Source organism: Anolis sagrei, chromosome 4 (genome assembly GCF_037176765.1).
Source record: "Anolis sagrei isolate rAnoSag1 chromosome 4, rAnoSag1.mat, whole genome shotgun sequence".
Taxonomy (NCBI): Eukaryota; Metazoa; Chordata; class Lepidosauria; order Squamata; family Dactyloidae; genus Anolis; species Anolis sagrei.
In genome coordinates, this window is record NC_090024.1 from 55,513,876 (window position 1) to 55,528,728 (window position 14,853).

Below are 14,853 nucleotides of genomic sequence, written 5' to 3' on the forward strand. Positions count from 1 at the left end.
ACGAACAAAACAGGGTTGTTAAGTCTTAAAGATGTTGCATTATTTTTAAAAAATGAAGATTTAAGAATCATGAAACCAACTAGCCTGCTGGCTATAAGCAAATAATCTCTGAGAAGTCTGCCTTTGTTTGAACTAAGGGTAGGACTGCAAGATAAAAATAAGACATGCTGTCAAAATTTTAATCCTTTGTTTAGTTCATTCTTGCCTTTTTCTGCAAAGCACTGAAGCCAATTAAGTGGGGGCAGGGGAGACAGGAAAAAGTTCGGTGAAAGATATGTAAGCATTATGTACTACTAATATGCTGTTTCAATGCATTTAACAGACGTATTTGAGAAAGCACTGAATGTATTTTAAAATACATACTCAATAATAATAATAATAATAATAATAATAACAAATTTTATTTCTACCCCACCACCATCTCCCCAAAGGGACTTGGGGTGGCTCACAGAAGCACTTCCAAGGTGCTGCATATAAAACAAACAATACATAAGCATATACAACAACACATAAGTCTATAGACAACTAACATGCATAAAACCCCATATAATAAAATTATAAAATTCATGAAATGCAGTAAAATCTTTGAATAAGTCTGTCTACCATTAACAAACTAAAGTAACAGAATGTGGCCATCGCTAAGTCCTCAAATCTGGCCATAAATTACACAGGATCAAAGACCTGTCTAAAAAGCCATGCTTGAAAGGGGGGGGGGGGGCTAACCTAATCTCTATAGGGGTGGTATTCCAGAGCTGGGGGGGGGGGGCACCACTGAGAAGGCCCTCTCCCTCACCCCCCACCAACTGTACTTGAGATGGTGGTGGGACCGAAAGAAGGACCTTCATGGCAGCTCTCAGAGCCCACTCCGGTTCATAGAAGGAGATGTGGTCTCGAAGATAGGTTGGACCCAAAGCATGTAGGGCTTTATAGGTCATATAATGGGATGGTAGAATGTAGATATGAATCTATAGGCAGATTTCTTTACTTCTCTTTGTTACCAATTCTGGTTGATGAAGATGGAAATTTTAGGAGAGGTTAAGGTCTGCCTACCCTTGCTTTAAAGGTTCTTTCTCCAATGTGTAATCTACATATGTTTTTAAACAACTTCCATAACCTCCAGCTTGGCAGGGGAGGCTGGAGGTTGCAGTCCAGTATGACTGGAGGGCATTAAGTCAAGGAATGCTGTTCAAATACTTTATTACTCATTGAAGTTGCAGATAGATATAAATAATCTCCATGCTGTTATGGCAGTCAACAAACCTCACTCATACTTTCTCCAAGCATTAAATTCCATGGTGTTATAAAGTAGGAACACATTATTATACAGACCACAGTCAAAGACTAAGATTACAGTGATCAGCTGGTGAATCTAGCTGAGGTGAGACTGACTTCACACTCAAGCACAGTTAATTCATTCCTTGCACTACAGTCCTATGCATTTATGTTAGGCCATGTGCAAATAACACAACCACTGGAGGCAGAGGTGCATATGTGAATACAATCTAAGTACCAGTCCCACCAAGAAGGAGAGAATGCTGAAGACCAGCACAATTTGGATATATTACTCCTATGTGCCTCCAACTATGTATGACTATGGTACATGACTATGTAATAACTGAACTAGCTAGGTTGTGTTTAATAGTCATCCAAAAAAGGATATGAGCAGTAAGCAGCAATCCTTCTAAACACTCACCATTTCACCCATGCAGGACAATAATATTATATCTACTGCCAATCAGTAAAATGTTTATCACCTTATTTCCATTTGTGATTTTTGATTCAGTTTCACTTTTCTTGCACATTAGTTTCAGACTGTTTAGATTTTCCAACCAGATATTTAAAGCTGGCATGAGAGCAATCAAGAATTAAATAATATATATTAAATAATCATATGACCCAGTATCTGGTCTGGGGATATCTGACACAGCAGCGATGGGATTGTATTAATTATTCTGTATATATTGGGAATATGTATTATACTTAGGATGTTTAACGCTGAAAGGCACAATGTCATCCTACAGCTATAAACACAGGGTAACACTGCAGTAAGGAAACTGGCAATATATATTCATGCGGCCAACTCCCTCCCTTTCATGCTGAGATCTGTGTACTCACAGTAAATCATTGTTTCTCAAGTCCCAGCAGGCACCCATGACATGTTTCTAGCCCAGGGGAGGTTTCTGTTCCAGGGTGGATTTCTTTGTTTTGAGTAAGAAAGACATTTCTTTTGTCTCATGTCAAAGTCTACCCTGCCTTTACATTACAAACAGCCCTGTCATATGATAGTTAAACCTGAATCATGCCTTCCCCCAGCCTTGTACAGGTATAAACTAGAGGAAAGCACCCAAGCTTCGTCTCAAAATGGAAGCAGTGTAAGTGCATGGACCTTTGCACATACAGTAACGTCTCGCTTATCCAACATAAACGGACTGGCAGAACATTGGATAAGTGAAAATGTTGAATAATAAGGAGGGATTAAGGAAAACCCTATAAAACGTCAAATTATGTTATGATTTTACAAATTAAGCATCAAAACATCATGTTTTACAACAAATCAACAGAAAAAGCAGTTCAATACATGGTAACATTATGTAGTAATTACTGTATTTCAAATTTAGCACCAAAACATCACAGTGTATTGAAACAGCTGTGGATCTGGGCAGGAGGCAGACTGTGTTGGATAATACAGAATGTTGGATGAACGAAGGTTGGATAAGCGAGACTCTACTTATGTGAGACTTAGAACTCCTTTACTTAATCAGGCTTGACCAACTGGGATTTCAATCTCAAAAGCAAGCTCTAAAAAGGGATTCAACAGTGACAACCAAATGGACTGTTCACATAACTTGTCACACAGAGTTGCCTTTTTGTCACAAAATTCCACTGTTTATAACATATGAGAAGCAGTACTACAACAAAGATGGTCTCTATGACATATGACATCTTCCCAGCTCTAAAATATCCATGTACACTATGTGTCTCTTTATCACCCTGTTTTTAAACTTTTTAATACCAGTTGAAATCCAACATGATCTGGGCTCCCTAATTACAGTATTCTCCTGTATGGGAAAGAAATTTATAGGTCTATCATCAAAGTAGAAGGAAAATGATTACCAATATTTATTGGCAAGGCTCCTAAAAAAGGCTGGCTCCACTTTTTATTTACTGAGACATGAAAAATGTCAAAAGTGTCATGGGAACCCATTTTCAATGGGTTTAATGGTAAGATTAAAAACATATTAAATCAAATGAGCAATTTTCACTAATAAAACAGCTCTCTTCCTTGTATCTCAGGAACAAAAGACTTTTTCCAATCGACTGCCTTATCACTTCAGAACAGATGCTTTGATCTTTTTTTTTTAATAAAAAAATACAGGTAGAACCAAATAACCCAATTCCTTGTAAAATAAATGCTAATTTCACTGAAACTGATTTCAAAGCAAATACAATGAGAACCTGCCTTTTACTTATGATGTAAAACAACAGAGCAATAAAAACATCAACTGTAGTAAAAATACTGGTTGATACAGTTTCAAATAGCATTGGTACCAGTAACACCATATAAAAGATGTTACAGAAAGGTCTTTTAAAAAGGGGCTGCATGGTTTTTACTGCATTGTAATTATCTCTTTTTTATCCCTTTTAAGTCTGTGCTTTATATTGTTTTAATATTGTGAATACTAATGTTTAGCTTAATATTAACCTCTGTAAAGTGTATTCCATTTTGAGTCCTAATTTTAGGAAAAAGATGAGGTACAAGGAAAGCTAGTAATAATAATGGCAAAAATACTAATCACCACCATTATTAGGCAGCTATCTAGGAAGCAGACTTTTGGGTAACACGAATGTCCGTATTTTTAAATTTTTTACTTTGCAATAATTGCATCTTTTCTGTCTGGGATTGGGAAATGTTCCTAAGGGATTGGTGACTTCTTATCTTACATGCCAAGATAATCTTCCTGGGTTTGAACTATGCAACTTGACTGGGGAAGGATTTATCTGCTGCTGTCTCAGGGAGCAAAACATACACTTTGGCAGCATTTAAATCACAAGTCCAGTTTAGGCAGTTATGTCTAAATAGAAAAACACACAAGTGGGGCATGATGCCAAAGACTCTGAATGCATTCCCAAAGGTTGAAACCTTCCCACTCAGGACATTTTATGTATTTTCACGCAAGTTTCTGACCACTAGAGTTCCTGGTGGCTTCTGCTCATGTTCAAGTGCACATATGTGTGTAGAAAAACCTTTTAGATCTTCCTGACAACTTTCTTCACTGTCCCAAGTTTTACAATTATACATAAGAATTTGGAAATACTATAGCACTGACAATTCTGCTTTTAGTATTCAATGAAGTGTTTCTATATATGAGATTATCTACTTTTTTCCATAGGTACTCTCTTAACTTCTTCAGATTTTTTGACTACAGTCCTTATTTAACGATGAAGCCAATTAGGAATGCCTTTCCTATCCACATTTAAGTTGTACAAATCTTCTGTTGCCATTCATTTTATTTCCTTCAATAAATGTATCCTGATAACACAAACCCTGAATGACTTATATCAGCTTTACTTTATCTCTTGAGATGACTTTCAATCTCTCTTATATTTCCTCAAAGTTAGAAATTTTCATTTCTACAGTTTCTGTGGTGCCTGAAGCAGTGAACATCAAGGCAAGTCCAATAAAAGAGCAATAAAAACCTTTCAAGCCAGCTTGTTACCCTGTAGCACCTGACACAATATAGGCACTCCTTTTGGAAAACATTGCGATGTTTTTCATACTTCATTGAACGTTTGGAGAAAAACAAATTGTTCTTGTAGAAGTGGATATCTAGGCTTTCTTTGGCTTTTGTAGAGTTGATAAATCTAGGATGCTATGCTGTTTATTCTAGCCTCCTACATTTAAGGAAATCTTGTTTGAAAAAGAAAACGGTTTTCCCACAGAAACCCTAGAGTATGTGGGGGTGGGGAGAGGAATTTAACTCTTTCCACTTCTTTACTTGGTACATTTTGCACTGTTTTTTTTTCTTAGAAAAATTATCCCATTTCAAAAGTGCTGCTTTTAACTAAGCCAGGGGAAAAGATAAGGCCAGGTATATCTTTTCCTCAACAAAGAGCAGTTTTTGGCTAAGGATTGTTTCATAAAGAAATAAATACAGTGTTATAAGAAAAAAAAGGAAAGGAAAAAGAAGTGCAATACGCGACAATGACAAGAAATATATATAGCATGCAATTTTGTCCTTAAATATTAAAGCCCATTCAGGCATCCAAAAAACTCAAGATATGGAAGACAAAAATTGGTATGCATCTGTACCATGTTGGTCAACTCCCTTCTCCCTACATTTATGACAAATGCCTGCAGAAATTGACTGAATGAAGCATAATATCTGTGCTCTTGGCCACTGACACCGCACCCATGCAGCCATGCTGAAGTAAGCACAGTTTTGTTTGGACCTTAAACAACTGAATGCAGGGGGTCCTATTAGTTTTAAAACTTGAAAAAAAAACTTGTTGGGACTACAACTTCATGACTCCCAGTCAAAGTAGCCCATCTTAATAAATGTGTGAGGGAAAGCCAATTTGACTAAACAAATGTCCATTGAGTCCAGTTTCTGGTCTAACACTATGAAAAGTATGATGTCTGGATCCAGGCTGCATGTCCATTAGATCCACATGCTCTGGCTGTATTGGGAAAATCACATGTGCCACAGAATAGCAGCTGTCCAAGTCTACCAACCTTGAGAAACTGGGTTGGTGGAAATAAGCAGTATGGTACAAGTAGCTTTACCTTTCTTTCCCTTGCCCTTTTATTCCTCTACCTCTGCCTCTCAAGTATTCCAGCACAACAAACCCAACAATAACATAGCCACTATGTCTTCATTCTAAGCATGGGCCTTTCATATCAGGCTCCAGATGGTAGATAATAGGCCTCTAATAAATACAAGGTGGATCATGCAAGCTCAAAGCCTGCCTAGCAGAGAATAATTCCATGCCTACTATAATTATCAAGGCACAATGGCCAACTAAAGTTTGTGAAAGATCACCCACATTTATTCTGAGATCTATTCAACACTTTACCCGTATGTCTTGTATTTTAGGGCTGAAGCATGAGACTAAAAACATGACCAGAGATAGCACCAAGGACACTTTGTTTAAATTAAAACCAGACCTAAATGCCTCAGGGAACAATTCAAGAAACACTGGTTCACAAGATGAAATTTCCAAGGGTTTTACAAGAATATCTGACCAAACCTTGGTTGGTTCATGATTCCAGAAATGATTCACATTCTCTTGATATTTCAAATATGGCAGTGTAGTCTGAAGATAGTACTGAGATAAACTAGGTTATTAGATCAGGCTCCAAACTAGTAGAAATAAGGGAAAGAGCTGGGATGCAAAACAGGTGACAATCTATGCAAAGCAGATGAGAAAGAAGGCTTTAGAAAAGCCTGCTGTTTGGGGAATTCTAGTTTTTAGTCATTTATTTCAAGGAAATCTTCATACAATAGAAAGAATACAAAGTTGATTACCAACTACTCTGATTGCAAGCAGGTGAAAGGGGTTATTTTTTATTGAAAAAGCAAATAGCTGATTCTAGGTCATCACAAGCTAGAAGAATGTCTACACGATTAGTAGAAATATACAAAAATTTGTTGTTGTTCATTCGTTCAGTCGTCTCCGACTCTTCGTGACCTCATGGACCAGCCCACGCCAGAGCTCCCTGTCGACCGTCACTACCCCCAGCTCCTTCAAGGTCAGTCCAGTCACTTCAAGGATGCCGTCCATCCATCTTGCCCTTGGTCGACCCCTCTTCCTTTTGCCTTCCACTTTCCCCAGCATAATTGTCTTCTCTAGGCTTTGCTGTCTCCTCATGATGTGGCCAAAGTACTTCAACTTTGTCTCTAGTATCCTTCCCTCCAGTGAGCAGCCGGGCTTTATTTCCTGGAGGATGGACTGGTTGGATCTTCTCGCAGTCCAAGGCACTCTCAGAACTTTGATCCAACAGCACAGCTCAAAAGCATCTATCTTCCTTTGGTCAGCCTTCCCTAAGGTCCAGCTCTCACATCCGTAGGTTACTACAGGGAATACCATGGCTTTGACTAGGCGGATCTTTGTTGCCAGTCTGATGTCTCTACTCTTTACTATTTTATCGAGACTGGACATTGCTCTCCTCCCAAGAAGTAAGCGTCTTCTGATTTCCAGGCTACAGTCTGCATCTGCAGTAATCTTTGCACCTAGAAATACAAAGTCTGTCACGGCCTCCACATTTTCTCCCTCTATTTTCCAGTTGTCAATCATTCTTGTTGCCATAATCTTGGTTTTTTTGATGTTTAGCTGCAACCCAGCTTTTGCGCTTTCTTCTTTCACCTTGATTAGAAGGTTCCTCAGCTCCTCCTCGCTTTCGGCCATCAGAGTGGTGTCATCTGCATATCTGAGGTTGTTAATGTTTCTTCCAGCAATTTTCACCCCAGCTTTGCATTCCTCAAGCCCCGCACATCGCATGATGTGTTCTGCATACAAGTTAAAAAGGTTGGGTGAGAGTATGCATCCTTGCCATATGCATTTCCCAATCTTGAACCAGTCTGTTGTTCTGTGGTCAGTTCTTACTGTTGCGACTTGGTCCTTGTACAGATTCCTCAGGAGAGAGACAAGGTGGCTTGGTATGCCCATCCCACCAAGAACTTGCCACAATTTATTATGATCCACACAGTCAAAGGCTTTAGAGTAGTCAATGAAGCAGAAATAGAGGTAGTAGTATACAAAAATGCTACTTTAAAATGTATAAGAATCTAAGAAGAGTCCAGCTGGGCAAGACTAAGAATTCTTTTAGCTGCCCAGGTGCTTTCAAGAAGTACACATATGGTCCCTCTGCTATAGTTTTCTAATAATGTTCAGAGGCACAAGTGCCCAGAGCCCAGAAATCTTGCTCTTTTCAAAAATGCAACCATCCAATATAGCCACTTGTCAGTAGCAATTCTGGGGGCTAAAGTTCCAATAAGCAATGTTCCAAATAGTATAAGTGTCTCATAACTTGCAGTGGGGTGGGTGGTTATTTACCTCTCATGATCAGTAATAGTCACTTCACAGTTGTGTGCCTTCAGGTTGTTTCTGATTCTTGATTAACTCTCCAGGATGGATTTTTAGGCATAAAAAAGGGTAATTGGGGGGTTAGAGGGGCTCAAAGGCTGTAAGAACAATTTTGGATGCTGCATGTAGCCCCGAACCATGCTGTGTCCATTCTTGGTGCAGTAGATACTTCCAGATCAATCACATTCAACAAGACATAACAATAATTGACTGACACTAACAAAAGGTCTTCTCCATATATTCTAAGATATGCCATTCTCCAGTTGCTTTAGATCCGATATATGGAGAAAGAGCATCTGGTGAAGATCCCATTCACCTAGAGAACAACCCAAGAAGCACTGGTAGCTGAATAAGACAATTCCATACTTTCACAATAATGGGAATGCTCATACATCATGACAAACCAGAATTCTGCAGAATTGCAGCTTGCTAGAATAAGGCAGCATGCTAGCACACGCTACCAAATGACTCCTAGTGCAATGAGGAGACAGTGAACAAACCATAGACCTTTTGTTTGTGTATTGTTTACTGTGGTGCCTGACCACAGAAATCTAAGTTGCTTCTCTCCAAGAAGCCAAAGAAACAAAACAAGCACATGCAATGGATTACTACTGGCTGTCCAAATAAAAGCAATACCAGAGAGACAAGCTAGGCTGCTAGAAAGATCAAGTCATGGACATAAAGCTTATGGTTTCTTCAACTGTTCCTTCTTGTAGCAAGAGCAACTGGCCAGCAAGTACCAGCATGATGCTTCCTCCCCAATATGCCAGAATTTGTACTCTTGACTTGCTGTTGAGTGCAAGTCTCATTTTAAACACAGACAAGAATGTAGGAGAGTCAAGACTATCCCATGATTCCAGGAGTCTTTTGATCTCCCCTCAAAGATATATAAATATCTGAACACAGATATTTATTCAACTGGATGCTAACGTGGTATAAGCAAGGAAGAATATTTAAAGTGAAAGAAGAATGAAGCAGCCACATTCATGGAAATATGGCCTGATACTTCCATAACAAGGGAAGCGACTAAATACTGTTTCTTCTTGAGTGAAAATGCCAAGACTTCCTTAGAAGAAAACTGTCTGCATTCACAGAAATCAGAAATGCAAAGTGTTTTACCGATTGCCAGTTTGTAACAACTTCAAAAGATGTTCTCACTATGTATCCTTTCAGATGTCTGAGGATATCCACAGTGCGTATGGAGACCATACCATAAAGTGTATAAATGCTGAAACAGACCCTATACTAAATTGATTCACAAGTTTTAGTTCTGTATTTTTGATACCAGCTGGCAAGTGATTTACCATATTTTCAGACCACACATTTCTGTAGCCTTCCTGGAGATGTCAGCCACATCCATGGGGAAATATAGGTCCTTTCTTGTGGTTGTGTACATTTCAGTCACTTCTGACTTATGGTGGCCCCAGGGCAAACCTATCACAGGGGTTTCGTGCCAAAATCTGTTCAGAGGCTTGTCCTTCCTCTGAGATTGAGAGAGTGCGACATGTCTAATGTCACCAGAAGGTTTCCATGACTGAGTTAGAATGTAAACCAGCTGTTAGGATTTCTGGAAGTTGAAAGCCAAAACATCTGGGGACCCACAGGTTGAGAACCACTGCAATAGGTGCTGCTAGATCTGTTATTTATATTGTTTATAAAATACCAACAAATACTCAAATTAAAAAAAAGACAATTATTTTCCCCACTTGTAAACATCTCTTTTCTAAGTTGACTGGAAAGGTCTGTTTCTCACCAAAAGTGGTCAGGAAAGGGGCTACAGACTATTTTTTTCAATTCAAAAAACTCCAGTGGTCCCAGAAAGTCAATATTATATTTAGAGAAATGAGAAATCCAGATCTTGGGAAATGGTTTTAAAAATTGGGACCTTTGAAAATATAATCAGTTTATATTGATGTATATAACTAGCCTTTTTCATATCCTGTATAATCCTCCCTTTAATATCCCATCTTTCTCCCAAAATGAGACACAAAGCAACTATCAATGGGTTAAATATTTTCCTCTTATTTGTGCTATTATTTCCTCCATGTTTACACAAGAAAACTCTAATAAAACAATTTTTAGACATTTTCCCTAGTATGCCCACTAGTTGAACCCAAACAGTTGGTTCTGCTGTTGAAGGATTTAGGGAGTTGCATTTCTCAAAAACTTTCAAAGTTCTGATTCCAACCACAACAGCCAAAGTTGTAATGATTTCTGACCCTTGCCAATTGGTTGCTACACTCTTTAAAATAAGGTATAATTTCTTATTCGGTGTTTTAATATGACTATTCAACGTTGTTCTGAAAAAAGCATTTGTACTTTATACTGATTTAATTATATTTTGTTTTAATTTTAAGCATCTTGGATCCCATATCGAGAGAAAATGTGGGATTAAGTTAAAGCAAGATGAAGGTTATACAGTGGGACTAAGGCCCTTCCACACATATGAATAAAATCCCACATTTTCTGCTTTGAGTTGGAATATATAACAGTGTGGACTCAGATAACACAGTTCAAAGCAGATATTGTGGGATTTTCTGAATTGATATTCAGGGTTATATAGCTGTGTGGAAGGGTCCTAAGTTCCTTCATTTCAGAGTAGGAGCTTTGTTAAACAAAAGGGGTTGTTTACTAAATTGAGAGGAAATACTCTACGAGATATTGGGACAGGAGGCAGTTCAGAGAAATTCCATTGCAAGCTATTACATTATATCTGTATTTTCACCCAAGTCTGCTTATGTTTTAAAATTGTGTTAAGCTGTCTGGGTGATTTTAAACTGTCTTGTTTTCACTTTCCCCTGCTCTATTGGTTCCTTTTGCTTTAAATTGCATTTAAACCATTGATTTAGACTTGGAAAAGTCTAAAAGGGCTGCCCAGCCCAGCCCCATTCTGCCATGCAGGAAAACACAGTCAGGGCACTCCTTCCAACAAATGGCCATCCAGGGCCCTTCCACACAGCCATATAACCAAGAATATCAAGGCAGAAAATCACACAATTTTAATATCTGTTTTGAATTGGATTATTTGAGTCCACACTGCCATAAATTCCAGTTCAAAGCACATAATCTGGGATTTTATTCAGCTGTGTGGAAGGGGCCCCTGCCTCTCCTTAAAAAGGAGACCATAACATTGAGCCTGGGCAGTTAAACTGAGGTCAAGCTGCTGTAAGTGTAATAATAATAATAATAATAATAATAATAATAATAATAATAATGATAGCTTTATTTATACCATCTCCCCAATGGGGAGTCAGGGTGGCTAACATGAGGCCAAGCCCAACAATTACAACATATCAAAATGAAATACATACAGCAAATAATAACATCAAATGAAATATAAACAAAGCAAATTAATACAAATTAATACATGTACATTGGAGACCTACTCCAAGATACAGAAGACTCCTGGTAAATTGGCAGTGGCATTGGGAGGATTATAATCTAAGGCCCCTTCCACACAGCTGAAAAAAATCCTACAATATCTGCTTTGAACTGGGTTATCTGTGTCCACACTGCCATATATCTCAGTTCAAAGCAGATAATGTGGGATTTTATTCAGCTGTGTGGAAAGGGCCCCAGTTTAAAGCAGATATTGTGTGATTTTCTGCCTTACATGGCTGGGTGGAAGGGCCCTAAGGCAGGAACAGGGTTGGACTAGCTGTGGAAAGTCCCTCGGGTGAGTCCTAGAGAAGGCAATAGCAATACTCTGAAGAAAAAAAAATCAGAATCATAGAGTTGGAAGAGACCACAGGGAGCATCCAGACCATACAGGAAAACAATCAAAGTGCTTTGCCACCCCCCCCCAAAAACCCACCCCCCTCCCCCAAAATAGAAGAAGTTCACTTAAGCTGGCATCCAACTTAACTAGCTTCCAAGCACAATTCAAAGTGCTGGTTTTAACCTACAAAACAGTACACAGCTCTGGCCCGGTTTACCTGTCCTAACTTATCTTCCCCTATAAACCATCAAGGACTTTAAGATTTTCCGGAGAGGCCCTGCTCTTGGTTCCACCACCTTCGCAGTCACGTTTGGTGGGCACGAGAGACATGACCTTCTCTGTGGTGGCTCCCCAGCTTTGGAACTCTCTCCCTGGAGAGATTAGGTCTGCCTCCTCTCTCCTGTCCTTTAGGAAGCAGCTAAAATCCTAGCTTTCCATCAGACATTGATGGATAGTCCGATATAGACTAAGAGTTATTTGACCACAACGTTTTGGATTGAGTTGGATGTTGTTTTTAATGTGATGAATTGTCTTTTATATGTATTTTAGCACTTATTTATTGTGTATGTTGTTTTATGGCGTTATTTATTGCACAGCATTGAATTTTGCTGTTAGCCGTTCTGAGTCCCTCCACAGAGGTAGAGAAGAATGGGATATAAAAGTTCTAAATCAGGGGTCCCCAAACTAAGGCCCCGGGGACTGGATACGGCCCTCCAAGGTCATTTACTTGGCCCTCGCTCAGGATCAACCTAAGTCTGAAACTACTTGAAAGCTTACAACAACAATCCTATCTCATCAGCCAAAAGCAGGCCCACACTTCCCATTGAAATACTAATAAGTTTATATTTGTTCAAATTTTAATTATTGTATTGTTTTTAAGTGTTTTTTTTTTGCACTTCAAATTATAATCTGCCCCTCCAACAGTTTGAGGGACTGTGACCTGGCCCTCTGTTTAAAAAGTTTGGAGACCCCTGTTCTAAGGAAATCAATCAATCAATCAATCAATCAATCAATCAATCAATCAACTCGAAGGCACACAGCAGCATGGCTTCCTTCCACATGTATTCAAAGACCTAGGTGTGAGCCTGCTAGATGCCCTCGCCTGAGTTTCAAACCCTGACAGGCGACGTTGGCAACGCCCAGCCTCCCTCAAGAGCAGCAGGAGCCCTTTTCTGCCTTTGCCTGAACTCCGCGAATAGCCTTCCGGGCCCGTTGAACCTCCGCGCCCAGGTTGCCTACAGTTCGCAGGGAAGGGCGAGGGCAACGGCAGCCAAAGCAAGAGGAAGCGAGGGAGGAACCGTGCCAGGAAAGTACACTTTCCCCCTGCGGTGAAGCTTTTCTTGAAAAGCTCCTCGGTGCAACATTCAAGCGAAGGAAAGCCAGGTTGTGGGGAGGGGGAGAGACTGGGGGGGGGGGGGCTGTCTCCTCTCTCCTTCCCTCTTCTCCTTCTGCCCCTCCCAAGGCCCCGGGGCTGCCGCCCAACAGGTTGCCTCCACAAGGAACTCACCAAGAGTAGGAGGACCCCAGGGGTCCCCAGGCCAGGGAGCCAAGCCATGCCTCCGTCGCCTTCTTTCTTCTGGCCTCTGGAGAGGAGAAAGCAGAGCCCACCTCCGTGCTGCCTCGAGGCGAGTCCTCCTTGTCTGGTGGGAGGCTCCGGCGCAATGGGGCTGGCGGGGCAGGGGAAGGGGGCTGGCCGGAGGGAGTGGCTTGCCAGGGGAGGGGACAGCAGGTGAGTCACGGAGCAGCCTCGCAGGCCACTGTCGCCGGAAAGGGCGCTTGCTCTTTGCCCTCCAGCCTGAAGGGCCGCTTTTGTTGGGCAGGAGCGCGCCAGCCTTTGTGGGCTTCCAATATTTCTTTCCTTGTAGCCTTTGGTGCAACTCTTCGGCGTAAACAAAGCCAGACCCTCCTCATGATGGGTTGCTGCGAGTTTTCCGTGCTGTATGGCCATATTCCAGAATCATTTTCTCCTGACGTTTCGCCTGCATCTAGGCAGGCATCCTCAGAGGTTGTGAGGTCTGTTGGAAACTAGGCAAGTGGGGTTTATATATCTGTGGAATGTCCAGGGTGGGAGAAAAAACTCTTGTCTGTTTGAGGCAAATGTGAATTTTTATACTGGATGGCCATCTGTCAGGGGTGCTTTGAATACAGTTTTCCTGCTTCTTGGGAGGGGGTTCGACTGGATGGCCCGTGAGTCTCTTCCAACGCTATGATTCTATGATTCTATGAATGTTGCAATTAATCATCTTGATTAGCATTGTATAATAATAATAATAATAATAATAATAATAATAAACTTTATTTGTACCTCGCACCATCTCCCCAATGGGGACTCGGTGCGGCTTACATGAGGCCAAGCCCAAAGCAACAATTACATAAAATAAAACAATACCGAAAATGCAAATAATAACAATAATAATGCAATTATATAAAACAAAAGACAACATAGCAATATAAAATTACAATAAACACAATCACAATAACATGGGCGAGCTACATGTAATGGATAAAAGAAAACTGGGTAAAAACAGATTAAAATAGCCATGCAGCTACTTACTGCCTGGGGGAACCCTTTGTTGGGAGGGGATTAGCTGGCCCTGGTTGTTTCTTATCTGGAATTCCCCAGTTTTTGAGTGTTGTTCTTTACTGTTTCGATTTTAGAGGGTTTTTTTTAAAAAAAATAATACTGGTAGCCAGTTGTTTGGTTTCCAACAGACTTCACAACCTCTGAGGATGCCTGCCATAGATGCAGACAAAATGTCAGGACAGATTGCTTCTGGAACATTGCCATACAGCCTTGAAAACTCACAGCAACCCAGTGATTCTGGTTATGAAAAACCTTTGACAATACCTCCTCATGCAGTCTGCGGAACATTTCCCGCCTGCCTCACATTTCTATTCCAAACCTAGGGTGCAGAAATGATGCAGTTTGAGACCAGTTGTTACTTTGAAGCTTGGTTAGCCCCAGATGCCTCTTTGGTATAGATCTGGGGTCCTCAAACTTATTGGTATTTCAATGGGAAGTGTGGGCCTGCTTTTGGCTGATGAGATAG

The 14,853-nt window shown here is 40.3% G+C and overlaps 1 protein-coding gene across 1 annotated transcript in view; it reads right to left on the minus strand.

Moving 5' to 3' along the window:
- LOC132774788 (desmoglein-2-like) overlaps positions 1-13,475 on the minus strand; it is a 39,650-nt gene extending 26,175 nt beyond the window's left edge. The window contains exon 1 of the mRNA XM_060775215.2: positions 13,311-13,475. Within this exon, the coding sequence (XP_060631198.2) occupies positions 13,311-13,358 (48 nt within the window). The 5' untranslated portion in view covers positions 13,359-13,475. The remainder of the gene's footprint in view (positions 1-13,310) is intronic.
- Between the last annotated feature and the right edge of the window lie 1,378 nt (positions 13,476-14,853).